Source organism: Oncorhynchus nerka, linkage group LG24 (assembly GCF_034236695.1).
Source record: "Oncorhynchus nerka isolate Pitt River linkage group LG24, Oner_Uvic_2.0, whole genome shotgun sequence".
NCBI classification, from domain to species: domain Eukaryota; kingdom Metazoa; phylum Chordata; class Actinopteri; order Salmoniformes; family Salmonidae; genus Oncorhynchus; species Oncorhynchus nerka.
This window is the reverse complement of record NC_088419.1, coordinates 69,748,562-69,761,869: the sequence shown is the minus strand read 5'-3', so window position 1 is coordinate 69,761,869 and position 13,308 is coordinate 69,748,562. Positions and strand designations below refer to the sequence as shown.

The following is a 13,308-nucleotide window of genomic DNA, read 5'->3' as shown; positions in this document are numbered from 1 at the left end:
GAGCAAGAGTGTATAAAAGGGTGCATAATATACCTAAAAACAATAGGTATGGATACATTGCATGTACTGTAAAAGAGAGAGAGAGAGAGAGAGAGAGAGAGAGAGAGAGAGAGAAAGAGAGAGAGAGAGAGAGAGAGGAAGAGAGAGAGAGAGAGAGAGAAGGGTGAAAAGGGAGAGGAGACTGGAAATGGAACTAATTCAATCAGCACTAATAAGCTTTCTCCTCTCCATAGCAACCACCGTCAGACTATCTGCGTGTGATGCTATTGGAACACACACTGTTTTTCTTTGAACCACAAATCCTCACGAGGACTGACTCTCTCACACACTCACTCTCTCATTCTCTATCTGCATCCCTAGGAAATCAGGAGGAGAATGTCTCCAGCAGGATTGTGTGGTTAATTAGATGGGAAGTGGAGGGAGGGAGGACTGTACCCTCTTGTCAATGTCTCCATGTTGCAGCTGGACAAATCTGGCGCTGATGGCAGCGATGTAACTCTGCTGATTGGAGAATGCGACGCGCCCCGCACCTTTGGGGTACTTGAGCTCTGGATCGGTGTCGATGCCAGCATAGCAGACCCCCCCATAGAGACGGTCCATAATCATGGCCAACTCCACTGGAGAGAGACGGAACAGGAGAAGAAACAAAAGAGTAAAGAGTGGGGGAAGGAGATGGAGAAGTGACACATGGGTAGGTGAGATGGTTAAGGGGTGAGAGAGAAAGTGGAGGAGGGGTTGTCAGATTGTCATTACATAGGGAAAACATTGGCCGCTCTCAGGTGCTCCTTATTACTCAAAACACAACATCTGTTTATCTACGTATTTCAACATCTACCATCACCAACACAAACATCCCAGTCCAATTACAGAGTAGATCAACTAGAGGCCCAGCTGAGATGTCATGTGGATCTGATAGAGGGAGATGAGGGAAGTGTTTACCTGCTCTGAGAGGGCGGGGGACCCCTCCTACGAAGATGGTCTTGCGAGGATCCAGGGGCTGAGAGCCGTCCATCACAAAGTCACTGTCACTCAGGTTCCACGGACGAATCTGGACCTGGAGACACACACACATCACACATATCCCATACATTGAATAATCGCAAGATGGAATTACACTGCGTAGGTGTTGCTAGTCTCACAGATGTCCTTGCTGGTGGGAATGGCCCTACAGAGAGCTGGGTTTGTGTTGGACTCACAGGCTTGTCTTTGATGGTGGGGCTGGAGACACACAGGTAGAGCTTGCCGTCCTCCTCCATGCAGGCCTCAATCAGAGCCTGCACTGAGCTCTCTTCCTGGAACAGCAGGAAGGCGTAACCTAGGCAACACACACAACACACTCTCAGGAACAGGACAGCATATACAATAGTGTGGGGTAATACTGCTACAAATACACTGAATTATTTCAATTTGAAAAAGTACTATATACAGACTATGTAGGTTAGTCATCTGGGAAAGAGGATGTTGGTCAACCAGCTGTACTGTCTCTTCCAGGAGTCTTAAGGCCATCATTGATTGCTACCAGCCATATTTATACAGTATACAGTGCTAAAACATACCTTTATGACATACATTTATTTCAATTTCAGTTAAAGAAAGTCTGAGGTGAGCTTTACCTTTGGGGGGGAAGTAGGATTTGCTCTCAGCCTTGTGTGGCCAGTCCACCACCAGGTGGCCAAAGCGACGGAAACTGTTGGTGATCTCATCTGACGAGAGATAGAAAGAAGAGGCGAGAGGAAGGCAGATGTGTGAGGAGTAACGGGAGAAGGAAAAACAACCTTTCATAACAGCATATCAACTGATTCACTGAACTAACAACACTGTGTTATGCTGTGTTATGCTCTTCCTCCTCTCACCTTCATCTATGTCAGGGGGCAGGCCGCCCACAAACACTTTGCGTGAGAAACGCTCGATGCGCTCCCCGTTCTGGTGGGGGTAACAGTTAGGGCCAAGCCCTGGGATGCCCTGGTTACCGTGCCCATCATCAAGGAGGCTGTCTTCAATGGGGAACAGGGAGGAGCGGCCTGGAGAAGAGGGGGTCACAGGTCAGCGGTCAGAACACCTGCAGACATGGACAATGACATCCACATAGATACACACATGCATAGAATACATACAGTCACATCACAAGCAGATGCACATACTTCTGCTTTGCCAACAACAGAAGCAACCAACCTGCTGTAGCTCTGTTAACACCCACTGACAATTCCTAGATTGAACACATTCATGGAGCCCAACGTCTTAATGTTATATAGAGATAGTATTATTATAATGAGTCATGATAAATGAGCGGGGTCCATAACAACATGTGTAATGGCTGTTTACATCTGTCACCAGGATTTGTGCTGAGTAGCTACAAGATAAAGTACAAGCATAAAGTGATAGAGGATTATGTCCAATGTAGTATTTATACTGTAAATGTGCTGTAAATCCAAGACACACAACCGTGAATACTCCAGCCAGAGCTCTGTGACTGACTGACAGACAGTAGACAGAGAGGACAAGCTTGAGGTCTGGCAAGGAAGCTGTGGATTCACGTTGTTACCATGGGGCAAAGCAGTAGCAGTAGTCAGAGCAATGGACTGAGGTAAACTAGTGGTAACCAAGCCTGAAACCTATGGTTTCCTATGGCAATGTCTGGATGTAAACGTGTTGTGCAGTATTCATATACGTCTGCAATTATATACTGTAGTGACCTTAACCCAACACCTAGCGACCTTGTCTAGAGATTAGGGTCTCTTGGAGTAAAGACTAAGATGTTGGGGCGAGAGTCGCTTGGACCTGGGTTCAAATCTACCCACCTAATCCACGGCAATACATTCAAAAAGGAGCAACTGCTGGTAAAAATGCTTGGGATGTCATAGTAAATGATTTAGATTGACTGTCAGTGGCGATCATGTTGACACTATAAACCCTGAATTGTTTGTATCCAGACACTGTTTTGGCAGCTGCAGTTCAGTAGCATTAAAGCATGCTGTGTGGTGGATGAACACGCAACACACATGACATGACACAGACTGCACGTCACATGAAGGCGGCTTTACCTCGACGTCTCCCATAGCTCCTTGCTGCATGGAAACAAAGTAAAGAGTGGTTTTATGCCCTGCAGACATTCCTCGCAAGGTAAAGTATCCCCAGACCTGGTACTACAGACACTACAGATACTGTACCATTATTTACCCCTACCCCATTCAGCCCCTCATCATCTAACTGCATAGTTGGAGTGTCATGAAACCTTATTATCGTCACAGTATTGACATCATGTTGAATAGTTAGGTATATGACAATGTGTCAAGCAGGAATGTAGGCTATTATGTAAACTGGACTAGGCTGACTACGTATGAGGAGCAGCCTAATGGAAACGACACCAGTCTTCTCCTGACATCTAGTCATGTGACCTAGCCTACATAAATAAGCTAAGTGACCTAGCTACTACACCAAGTCATGTGACTTATACAACTAGGCATTCCACCTCGTCATGTGAGCCACACTACTAAACATTCCTCTTCAACATCTCAAGCCCCAGTAGGATTACAACAACAATGCATATCCTTCAACAGGAGACATGTTTACTACACTATTACAACACACAGCACAGCCTAGGAGAACCAACACTACTAATTTAACAAAAGCAATCCAGCATAGTCCACTATAGAGAAGGATATATCCCAACACAAATGAAGTTCAGAAAAGCGTGACAGGAAGGTCAATCCCATACTAGCTTCTCGATCTATAGCCTGGTTGAGTCTCCCTAACGAGTCATAATATGGAAACATGAACACTGGGCCATGATAGTGATGGAAGAAGACACACAAGTTGGTGTTGGCCAGGAGAGATAATTACCATTGAGCATGAGCAGGCCGTCAGCCCCGGGATGAGGGCATCCCACACGACCTGACATGACAGAGACACACACACACACACACACACACACACACACACACACACACACACACACACACACACACACACACACACACACACACACACACACAGGGATGAGACTCTCAGCAGATGGAGAGGACAGGTTGAGGACATCAAGGGCACGGCCATGTACTGTATAAGGAACAGAAGCACCACGGTCACATGACAGCCTACTGAGCTGTAGTGTCGGAACAGAACACTGAACCCTCTTTTCCACGGAGACAGCTTGAGCTGACAAAATACAACAACAACAAAACAACACCCTGAATAGATTTGGGTAATTAACCCCAATGAACTATCAGAAGCACATGTCAGCTATTTATGTTCTCTCTACATTCAATGGGAAGAATTGCAGATGTGTGAACAGAGAAAGAAGAGATGCTGGCAAATGATCCGATCTCCAGTTAAAAAATCAGCAACCCTATTTCCACTGCAATGTAAGCATGGTACATCTCCTATGCCCAGTTAGCTGAGCTCATTTCTAAAGTCCTGTGAGGTTAGTCCTTGTCTTCTGCTTCTATACTAGCAGTCTGTGCTATAAATGGCAGAGCCCACTCTCCCCTCCTCTCCACCCTCTTCTCACCCTCCACCCTCCTCTGGCTGTCACACAGCGTGTGAAAGTGTGTCTAAATTTAGTCCCCCTCTGGTTCTCTGTGCTGTGAATAATGGCCTATGCCCTCACCATCGGCTCCAGAGTCACAGTCAGGACCAGAGGACTATAGGACAACACCACACCCACTAATACTTATGGAGGCCCATGTTGAGCCAACTTCAACATTTAGACTAGTTTATGAACAATAATAATAATGAAGGTTGGGGAGTAACTGATTACATGTTATCTCATGTTATCTGATTACAAAAAACTGTAACTTTAATCAGTTAAATTACCATGAAAACATTTGTAATCAGATTACAGAAAACTAGATGATTACTTCTTGGATTAAATTTAAATTCAGAAACGATGCTTGCGTAAAAAAACACATTTTGACATCTTTCTGTTTTCCCAATTATATTCAATGGGGCGACAGGTAGCCTAGTGGTTAGAGCGTTGGACTAGTAACTAAAAGGTTGCAATGTAAAAAAATCGTTCTGCACCTGAAAACACTGTTCCTAGGCCGTCAATGAAAATAAGAATTTGTTCTTAACTGACTTGCCTAGTTAAAAATTCAGCATTAAATAAAGGCACAAGTTTAAAGTTTTTCCACCTGAGCGACTCTGACCACAATCCAGAGAACACTATGATGATACACCAAATGCATTTGATGGATCCTTTTTGACTTCTTCTAATGCCTGTTAAGGGGAAAGTAATCCAAAAGTAACTGATAGTAACCAGATTACGTTACTAAATTTGGGTCATCCAAAAGTTATGTTACTGATTACAATTTAGGACAAGTAACTAGTCACTGTAATGGATTACATTTAGAGGGGTAGTATACTGTGCAAAATACAATGTGAGGGAATGTGTTGTTTACTATAAATGTCAATCTAAACTTTTCGGTCCCTGTCCATGGTTTGGGGGAGTAAGTATGTTGACGCCAGTGGTCATAACTATGTGTGAAGCTAGCTAGCTAGAAGTCATTTTTACACTGACTACAATGCACCTGCTTAGAGTATTTTCTAAAAGTCCAGTAGCTGAGCTGAGCTGAGAGGAGAGGCCTGCCATGCAACTGTGTGTCAGCCCTGTCTCTGTCACTCTACTCCTGGGCCAGCCCTGTCTCTGTCATTCTACTCCTGGGCCAGCCCTATCTCTGTCACTCTACTCCTGGGCCAGCCATGTCTCTGTCACTCTACTCCTGGGCCAGCCCTGTCTCTGTCACTCTACTCCTGGGCCAGCCCTGTCTCTGTCACTCTACTCCTGGGCCAGCCCTGTCTCTGTCACTCTACTCCTGGGCCAGCCCTGTCTATGTCACTCTACTCCTGGGCCAGCCCTGTCTCTGTCACCGTACTCCCTGTCCCTGTGAGGAGTGTTCCTATCCTATCAGGACAGAGAGTGCTGCAGTGCTGCCTGACTCCTGTCTGTCTGTGTGCCCCAGGTTAGGTTAAGCAGTAGCAGTAGCAGCAGGATCAGGGCTGTAAGGTCATTTAAAGGCACAGCCGGTTGTGGAAGAAAAAAAACATGCCTGTAGGAGGGAGCAGGAAGCCTGTCAGTGCCTTGGAAAAGGGTATACTTCACCTCATATGCATTCCCTCTAACCACTGTTCTCCCTAACCACAATCACAATGACTTTCCCCATTATACAGTGAGTCAGTAACTAAGTAAGTATGATAATTAAAGACAGTGAGAGGGAGTAAGTAAGTAGTCTCACCCTTCATTGGATCTTGCTCCGCCCGCATGATGTCAATCAGAGAGCTTTCCAGGGAGTGCATGTTCAGGCTGTCGTACATTCTAGAGCGTTCCTAAAACACACACATACAACAAGCGGAAGGAACCTGCAGTGTTCTGGCACATAGGTATGGGTAATAAAGTCTGTGGGTGACATAGGTATGGGTAATAAAGCCTGTGGGTAACATAGGTATGGGTAATAAAGTCTGTGGGTAACATAGGTATGGGTAATAAAGTCTGTGGGTAACATAGGTATGGGTAATAAAGTCTGTGGGTAACATAGGTATGGGTAATAAAGTCTGTGGGTAACATAGGTATGGGTAATAAAGTCTGTGGGTAACATAGGTATGGGTAATAAAGCCTGTGGGTAACATAGGTATGGGTAATAAAGTCTGTGGGTAACATAAGTATGGGTGTAATAAAGCCTGTGGGTAACATAAGTATGGGTAATAAAGTATGTGGGTAACATAAGTATGGGTAATAAAGCCTGTGGGTAACATAGGTATGGGTAATAAAGCCTGTGGGTAACATAGGTATGGGTAATAAAGTCTGTGGGTAACATAGGTATGGGTAATAAAGCCTGTGGGTAACATAGGTATGGGTAATAAAGTCTGTGGGTAACATAAGTATGGGTAATAAAGCCTGTGGGTAACATAGGTATGGGTAATAAAGCCTGTGGGTAACATAGGTATGGGTAATAATGTCTGTGGGTAACATAGGTATGGGTAATAAAGCCTGTGGGTAACATAGGTATGGGTAATAATGTCTGTGGGTAACATAGGTATGGGTAATAATGTCTGTGGGTAACATAGGTATGGGTAATAAAGCCTGTGGGTAACATAGGTATGGGTAATAATGTCTGTGGGTAACATAGGTATGGGTAATAATGTCTGTGGGTAACATAGGTATGGGTAATAATGTCTGTGGGTAACATAGGTATGGGTAATAATGTCTGTGGGTAACATAGGTATGGGTAATAATGTCTGTGGGTAACATAGGTATGGGTAATAATGTCTGTGGGTAACATAGGTATGGGTAATAATGTCTGTGGGTAACATAGGTATGGGTAATAAAGCCTGTGGGTAACATAGGTATGGGTAATAAAGCCTGTGGGTAACATAGGTATGGGTAATAAAGCCTGTGGGTAACATAGGTATGGGTAATAAAGCCTGTGGGTAACATAGGTATGGGTAATAAAGCCTGTGGGTAACATAGGTATGGGTAATAATGTCTGTGGGTAACATAGGTATGGGTAATAAAGCCTGTGGGTAACATAGGTATGGGTAATAAAGCCTGTGGGTAACATAGGTATGGGTAATAATGTCTGTGGGTAACATAGGTATTGGTAATAATGTCTGTGGGTAACATAGGTATGGGTAATAATGTCTGTGGGTAACATAGGTATGGGTAATAATGTCTGTGGGTAACATAGGTATGGGTAATAATGTCTGTGGGTATGTGGCTTAATATTTCAGAGTGTGTTAACAGCACATACATGGATTAAAATTCTTTCCGTATTTATTCACTTCAGGGGTACTAAGGTATGCTAGTGAGCAGAGTGTACCCAATGATGGATTCAACAGGAACTTTGGAGCACGTCCCAGAGACAGACAGACAGAGAGCAGAAACCAAATCCAGGAATGGCATTTACCCAGAGTGCCCACTGGGATGAGAGGGAGGTTATGAGCTCATCAGAGGGGCTATAAGACAGCCATGCACGGTGAATCTAAACCCGAGGCCTGTCAACCTTTATAACATACCACAGATGGCAGAACCTTTAAAGAAAAGGGTGTACTTTACTGTGTATGTACATGACAAGGGCCCTCTCATGGTTGAGAACATGAGGGAAGATACAAGCTCATATGAGCACCTCAAACACCTCCAACTTAATGTTTACTCCCTTACCTAATTAGACAATAATGGCATTTTCTAGGTGCCTAAGATAAGTTGCTAGAGGTATGGTCATCATACTAGCCTGACAACCACTTGAAAGTACTCCACACACTACTGGTCCTGACTAGAGGTCAGGCATGACCATTGGCATGGCCAATTAATTAGGGCCGATTTCAAGTTTTCATAACAATCGGTAATCTGCATTTTTGGATGCCGATTATGGCCGATTACATTGCAATCCACAAGGAAACTGCGTGGCAGGCTGACCACCTGTTATGCGAGTGCAGCAAGGAGCCATGGTAAGGTGCTAGCTAGCATTAAACTTATCTTAGAAAAAACTATCAATTTTAACATAATCACTAGTTAACTACACATAGTTGATGATATTACTAGGTTAACTAGCTTGTCCTGCGTTGCATATAATCAATGAGGTGCCTGTTAATTTATCATCGAATCTCAGGCAACTTCGCCAAACGGGTGATGATTTAACAAAAGAGCATTCGTGAAAAAAGCACAATCGTTGCACGAATGTACCTAACCATAAACATCAATGCCTTTCTTAAAATCAATAACAGAAGTATTTTTTAAAAAACTGCATATTTATTTAAAATAAATTCATGTTAGCAGGTAATATTAACTAGGGAAATTGTGTCACTTCTCTTGTGTTCATTGCACGCAGAGTCAGGGTATATGCAACAGTTTGGGCCACCTGGCTCGTTGCGAACTAATTTGCCAGAATTTTACACAAGGTTGACATAACATTGAAGGTTGTGCAATGTAACAGAAATATTTAGACTTAGGGATGCCACCAGTTCGATAAAATACGTAACGGTTCCATATTTCACTGAAAGAATAAACGTTTTGTTTTCGAAATGATAGTTTCCGGATTTGACCATATTAATGACCAAAGTCTCATATTTCTGTTTTTATTATATATATATATATATTTTTTAAAATATTATAATTAAGTCTATGATTTGATATTTGATAGAGCAGTCTGATTGAGGGGTGGTAGGCGGCAGCAGGCTCGTAAGCATTCATTCAAACTTTACTTTGTTTGCCAGCAGCTCTTAGCAATGCTTGAAACACAGAGCTGTTTATGACTTCAAGCCTAACAACTCCTGAGATTAGGCTGGCAATACTAAAGTGCATCCAATGGTCAAAGGTATATGAAATACACATGGTATAGAGAGAAATAGTCAACGCGTCATAATTCCTATAATAACTAGAACTTCTTAACTGGGAATATTGAACCACCAGCTTTCATATTTTTTTTAACCTTTATTTAACCAGGCAAGTCAGTTAAGAACACATTCTTATTTTCAATGACGGCCTGGGAACAGTGGGTTAACTGCCTGTTCAGGGGCAGAACGACAGATTTGTACCTTGTCAGCTCGGGGGTTTGAACTCACAACCTTCCGGTTACTAGTCCAACGCTCTAACCACTAGGCTACGCTGCCGCCCCGTGTCTCATGTTCTGAGCAAGGAACTTAAACGTTGGCTTTTTTACATGGCACATATTGCACTTTTACGTTCTTCTCCAACACAGTGTTTTTGGCATTATTTAAACCAAATTGAGCATGTTTCAGATTAACTGGTATCGGCTTTTTTTGGTCCTCCAATAATCGGTATCGGCGTTGAAAAATCATAATCGGTCGACCTCTAGTCCTGACACAGGATTAAAAACACTTAACTAAACAAATGATACTGTCCAGTGGTCAATCTGTGTGTGATTTGTAGCCCAATGTTAGGCTAACATTTCCTGGCTGACTCTTCGGCATCAATCAGGGACCCTGGCATTAGGACTAGATTCAGCCACGGGACGATTTTTGTCGGAGTGGATGGTCGGGGGGCCAGAACATAATAATAATAATTTGAACACTGCAAATTGACCACAACTATGCCCAAAAAGAGATTGGATTTGAAACTAACAACAATTTCATACCTTGCTTACATTGAGACACAATCAAATGTATTTTTTTTTTTTTTGGGAATAATTGGTGAACAGATTTCTAAAATGAAACTCATATTTGATTTGAGTCTTTTTTGTACACCATTTTTTGGTTGGCCGGTTTTGGTTCACGGGCTGCCTGTTGCCGACTCCTGCTATAGTCTGTCTTCAGGTGGACATTATGCTTTAGGTGATGCTGTATCCACTGTATAAACTGAGGAGTGTTGCCACACAGTCACCCAATGAGAATGTAGTACAGATCTATGTAGGAGACTAATCCACTAGCTAGATGAACGTGTATTATAATTGCCTTGATATGATGTGATATTTCCTAGCTACCTGCTACCGAGTGGCTATAGTGGCTAACGCCCCTGCCCCGAAGCTAGCACCAGTTAGCCACGAGCCAGGCGCATCTCCCGGCTAGCAAACAAAATTACTACAACTACAATACCTCTTTCGACATCTTGCCTGGACCCTTTGTGGACAAGGCGCCCCGCTGCACCCCGCCGACGTAACTCCATCCGCTGTGCCCTCAACCGGCCTTTGTCGGACGTCGGAGCAGATGCTTCTACTTACCCCGGTCTGCTAACTTTAAACGCGGTGTCTCCCGCGTGCTAGCATAGTAACGACTACCTCGTGGCTTCCCTGTTCCATCTATTGCTGTTCACTGGACCCTATGATCACTTGGCTACATAGCTGATGCCTGCTGAACTGTCCATTAATCACGGTACTCCATCTTGTTTATTTATAATTTTTTGTTTATCTGTCGGCCCCAGTCTCAAACTCAGGCCCTGTGTGTAGTTAACCGAACCTCTCTGCCCATTCATAGCCATTTTACCCGTTGCTGTTGTCTTAGCTGATTAGCTGTTGTTGTCTTACCCGTTGTTGTCTTAGCTAGCTCTCCCAATCAACACCTGTGATTGTTTTATGCTTTGCTTTATGTCTCTCTCAAATGTCAATATGCCTTGTACACTGTTGTTTAGGATAGTTATCATTGTTTTAGTTTACTGCAGAGCCCCTAGTCCCACTCAACATGCCTCAGATACCTCCTTTGTCCCACCTCCCACACATGCAATGACCTCACCCAGCATAACTAACGCGTTCAGAGATGCAACCTCTCGTATCATCCCTCGGTGCCTAGGTTTACCTCCACTGTACCAACACCCCACCACACCCCTGTCTGCACATTATGCCCTGAATCTATTCTACCACGCCCAGAAATCTGCTCCTTTAATTCTCTTTCCCCAACGCACCGACCAGTCTTGATAGCCTTTAGCCGTACCCTCATCCTACTCCTCCTCTGTTCCTCGGGTGATGTGGAGGTTAACCCAGGCCCTGCGTGTCCCCAGGCACTTTCATTTGTTGACTTCCGTAACTGAAAAAACTTGGTTTCATGCATGTTAACATCAGAAGCCTCCTCCCTAAGTTTGTTTTACTCACTGCTTTAGCACACTCCGCCAACCCTGATGTCCTTTCTGAATCCTGGCTTAGCAAGGCCACCAAAAATGTGGCGATTTCTATACCCAACTACAACATTTTCCGTCAAGATAGAAATGCCAAAGGGGGAGGAGTTGCAATCTACTCCAGAGATAGCCTGAAAAGTTCTGTCATACTTTCCAGGTAAACAGTTCGAGCTTCTAATTTTAAAAATTAATCTCTCCAGAAATGTCTCTCACTGTTGCTGCCTGTTATAGACCCCCATCAGCTCCCAGCTGTGCCCTGGACACCATATGTGAATTGATTGCCCCCTATCTATCTTCACAGTTCGTTCTGTTAGGTGACCTAAACTGGGATATGCTTAACACCCCAGCAGTCCTACAATCTAAGCTAGATGCCCTCAATCTCACACAAATTATCAAGGAAACCACCAGGTACAACCCTAAATCCATAAACATGGGCAACCTCGTAGATATTATCCTGACCAACTTGCCCTCCAAATACACCTCTGCTGTTTTCAATCAGGATTTCAGCAATCCCTGCCTCATTGCCTGCATCCGTTATGGGTCCGCGGTCAAACGACCACCCCTCATCACTGTCAAACGCTCCCTAAAACACTTCTGCGAGCAGGCCTTTCTAATCAACCTGGCCCGGGCATCCTGGAAGGATATTGACCTCATCCCGTAGGTCGAGGATGCCTGGGTGTTCTTCAAAATTAATTTCCTCACCATCTTAAATAAGCATGCCCCTTTCAAATAATGTAGAACTAAGAACAGATATAGCCCTTGGTTCACTCCAGACCTGACTGCCCTCGACCAGCACAAAAACATCCTGTGGCGGACTGCACTAGCATTGAATAGTCAGGAACCAATACACGCAGTCAGTCAGGAAAGCAAAGACTACAAAGACACTGGGACACTGTAAAGTCCATGGAGAATACAAGCACCTCCTTCCAGCTGCCCATTGCACTGAGGCTAGGTAACACTGTCACCATCGATACATCCACGATAATCAAGGAATATCAATAAGCATTTCTCTACGGCTGGCCATGTTTTCCTCCTGGCTACCCCAACCCTGACCAACAGCTCCGCAGCTGCTTGCCCAAGCCTCCCCAGCTTCTCCTTCACCCAACCCCAGGTAGCAGATGTTCTGAAAGAGCTACAAAATCTGGACCCGTACAAATCAGCTGGGCTAGACAATCTCTTGGGCTAGACCCTCTCTTTCTAAAAGTATCCGCCACCATTGTTGCAACCACTATTACCAGTCTGTTCCACCTCTCTTTCGTATCGTCCGAGATCCCTAATGATTGGAAAGCTGCCACGGTCATCCCCCTCTTCAAAGGGGAAGACACTCTAGACCCAAACTGTTATAGACCTATATCCATCCTACCCTGCCTTTCTAAAGTATTCGAAAGCAAAGTTAGTAAACAGATCACTGACCATTTCGAATCCCACCGTACCTTCCCCGCTGTGCAATCCGGTTTCCGAGCTGGTCACGGGTGCACCTCAGCCACGCTCAAGGTGCTAAATGATATCATAACCACCATCGAAAAAAGACAGTACTGTGCAGCTGTCTTCAACGACCTGGCCAAGGTTTTCGACTCTGTCAGTCACCGTATTCATATCGGCAGACTCAACAGCCTTGGTTTCTCAAATGACTGCCTCGCCTGGTTCACCAACCACTTCTCAGACAGAGTTCAGTGTGTCAAATCGGAGGGCCTGTTGTCCGGACCTCTGGCAGTCTCTATGGGGGTACAACACGATTCAATTATAGGGCCGACTCT

General features: G+C 44.4%; 1 protein-coding gene across 3 annotated transcripts in view; it reads right to left on the bottom strand.

Moving 5' to 3' along the window:
* Positions 1 to 13,308, bottom strand: part of LOC115108507 (cytoplasmic polyadenylation element-binding protein 2-like) — a 29,432-nt gene that overhangs the window by 4,156 nt on the left and 11,968 nt on the right. The window contains exons 3-10 of one of the 3 annotated variants that reach the window (XM_029632911.2): positions 6,228 to 6,318; positions 3,841 to 3,891; positions 3,042 to 3,065; positions 1,854 to 2,021; positions 1,614 to 1,703; positions 1,197 to 1,315; positions 940 to 1,054; positions 436 to 617 (exon numbers count right to left, since the gene is read on the bottom strand). In XM_029632911.2, the coding sequence (XP_029488771.1) occupies positions 436 to 617; positions 940 to 1,054; positions 1,197 to 1,315; positions 1,614 to 1,703; positions 1,854 to 2,021; positions 3,042 to 3,065; positions 3,841 to 3,891; positions 6,228 to 6,318 (840 nt within the window). The remainder of the gene's footprint in view (positions 1 to 435; positions 618 to 939; positions 1,055 to 1,196; positions 1,316 to 1,613; positions 1,704 to 1,853; positions 2,022 to 3,041; positions 3,066 to 3,840; positions 3,892 to 6,227; positions 6,319 to 13,308) is intronic. The other 2 variants (XM_029632912.2, XM_029632913.2) reach the window with 2 other exon arrangements.